At 37.6% G+C, this 2705-nt stretch overlaps 1 protein-coding gene across 1 annotated transcript; it reads left to right on the plus strand.

Annotated features, from left to right (window-relative positions):
* The first annotated feature begins 283 nt into the window (after window positions 1-283).
* Window positions 284-2178, plus strand: LOC145090581 (limonoid 7-O-acetyltransferse-like). The gene is made up of 2 exons (XM_079028727.1): window positions 284-509; window positions 616-2178. The coding sequence occupies exons 1-2, from the start codon at window positions 349-351 to the stop codon at window positions 2039-2041; spliced, it is 1587 nt and encodes a 528-aa protein (XP_078884853.1). The 5' UTR covers window positions 284-348; the 3' UTR covers window positions 2042-2178.
* Window positions 2179-2705: the final 527 nt, after the last annotated feature.

A 2705-nucleotide genomic window follows, 5' to 3' on the forward strand; every position in this document is an offset into this window, starting at 1 on the left:
TCTATTACCAATATTTAATAAGATGTCTGTTAGAATTTTGATTTCTATAATATTTAGATGAATATGATGATGATAAAGAAGGAAATTCGAAATGTATATAATATTATCTTAGCGTGAAGAGGCGTAGTTTTGAATTTTGATAGAACCTCCGATCTCTGAAAAATTCAAATGTCCAGCTTGAAAATGATAGACCATAGATAAATCATAAATGTAGTGCGACTTAACATATGCCTTTGCCTATATATAAACTATCTTCCCATCTTTATATTCATAGATAGATTTACCTATACAGACATATAAGAAATCAGCATCCAACATACAGTCTGGTTGAAAGGCTTTCAGGCAAAAATGATGAGGCTATTCGGTAGCTTGTTGGCCTCCTCGAAGGCATCCAAGCATCCTCTTCTTGTGCTAGAACGATCACTTGCTGCATATCTCGCTACTAACAAGCAATATGCCTTTGAACCTCGGTTCTTTTCGGCTCAACCACAAAGTGCAATACCTCAAGAGTACGTGAAGTCTTCTTTGTGGTTAAACATCGTAATTGATTTCCAGTTGCCAATAATGTTTGTTCTTTTGAATATAAGATGATTGTTTTCATGTTTAATAAAGCAGATTCAAGTTTTCGCAAACGCATGCTGGTGATAAAAGCGTCCAAGAAAATAACAAAAGTGGAATCCATGTTATGTCAATACAACATGTGAAGCCTGATAAGCCAACTCCCCATGAACTCCGATTATACAAGCTTTCTGCATTGGATCAAATCAATATTCCCTCCTACGTCCCATTTATTTTGTTTTATCCAAACAACGTTAATGGAAACACCAACATCAACGTCGACAACTTGGTGGCTGAAAGATCCAAACTGCTGAAGGATTCATTGTCGCAAACACTCACTCGATTTTACCCATTTGCAGGAAAGTATATGGACGATAACAATATCGTATGTACTGACGAAGGTGTGCATTATGTCGAGACACGAGTTGATGGTGATCTCTCAAGTTTTGTGGCCAAACCAGATTACAGTTTACTCCAGGGGCTACTTCCCAGTCCCCTAAACTGTAAGGAGCCAACACTAGGACAATATCTGTCTCTGATCCAAGTGAACTTCTTTAGTTGTGGAGGTGTTGCTATTTCCATGTACAATTCACACAAGCTTATTGATGGTCGCACATACTCTACGTTTTTAAATGCTTGGGCGTCTGCAGCAAAGTATGATGATCCCCAGAAGATGGTTTACCCTAATTTTGTTTCTTCGTCTCTATTCCATCCCAACACGAATGTAGCTTCAAGTGCATCTTGCCCTCTATCATTCTTAGCAGTAAGGCCTGCGATGTTGAAACGTGGAAAGTGTTCCACCAAGAGATTTCTGTTTGATTCCTCGGGAATACAAACACTAAAGGAGAAAGCAGCTGCATCTACTTCTGTCTCCCCCACTCGTGTTTTAGCAGTGACCTCACTGATTTGGAAGTGTGCGACAGCTGCCTCAAGGAGTTTACACGGAGAACGACCTTCCATTTTGCAATTTGCCATGAATATACGAGGAAGATTTGCGCCACCCGTACCAGAAAATGCGATTGGGAACATCTGCTGGACCGGTGTAGCTCGTTGTGATAAATTAAAAGACAGTTTAAGATTAGAGACCATGATTGAGAATATTAAAGCTGGTATAACGAAAGTTGACAGTGGCTTTCTTGAGAAGTTTAAAGGCGAACAAGGGAGTGATTATATTGTTGATGAGATGATACGGTTAGGGGGTCAGCTGTCAACCTATGATGCAGATTTCTACTCATCCAGCAGCATGTGTAATTCTGGGTTTAATGAAGTAGATTTTGGATGGGGAAAGCCAGTGTGGTCATGCTATGGAAATTTTAGGGATGACATTCCTCTTTATGCCAATGTCATAATATTGATGGATACAAGGAACGGTGATGGGGTTGAAGCATGGGTAACGTTGGGCCAAGAAGAAATGGAGATACTCGAGAATGACCCTGACCTCCTCTTATATGCTTCTGTCGAGCCTAGTCCTCTTGAAGCTTGATTAATTCAAAAATGGTTTTTTTTTATACGTACCTTTTATGCTTTAATTCAGTTGCTTTACGAAGAAGTGCTTTGCACGTTATACAATTAATACATGCGTGTTAAATTGTTAATTTGTTTCGAAACTTCGAAACAGTTGTGGATTTGTTATATTGTGTTATAATTTAACCTGATATATCTCCTAATTAATAGGAGTGTATAGTTTAAGGAAATTACACTACTATAAAATAGGTTAAAGAGAAAAAAACAAGGACCTGCGGTTTAAATGCTTAAAATAACCCGGTTTGCAAGGTCGTATCAATTTAAGGCAGCACGGTTCTTATAAATAAAACCGGGTGCTTTAGGACCTCTTTTATGTAATCATACAACCTGATTCTTATACATACAACTGGGTTCTTTTCTGTGAGTAAGATACATATCTTTGATTGACTATACAGCCTGGTTTTTATTTATACTACGAAACCGGGTCTTTTTAGTGCTTCATTTTTTTTCTTAAATTCTTTTATTTTGTACTATGCAATCGCCAACCAAGTACTTCCACTGGTTTTAATTCTTTTAATGTCCATTTATCAACTTTGTAACCCAAGTACCAACATACTTTGTTACATGGCTTATTCTTCATTTAACTGAACCAGATAAAGGAATTCTCATGTTAATATGTATTA

Source organism: Lactuca serriola, chromosome 2 (assembly GCF_051521515.1).
Source record: "Lactuca serriola cultivar US96UC23 chromosome 2, Lser_US96UC23_V15, whole genome shotgun sequence".
Classification (NCBI taxonomy): domain Eukaryota; kingdom Viridiplantae; phylum Streptophyta; class Magnoliopsida; order Asterales; family Asteraceae; genus Lactuca; species Lactuca serriola.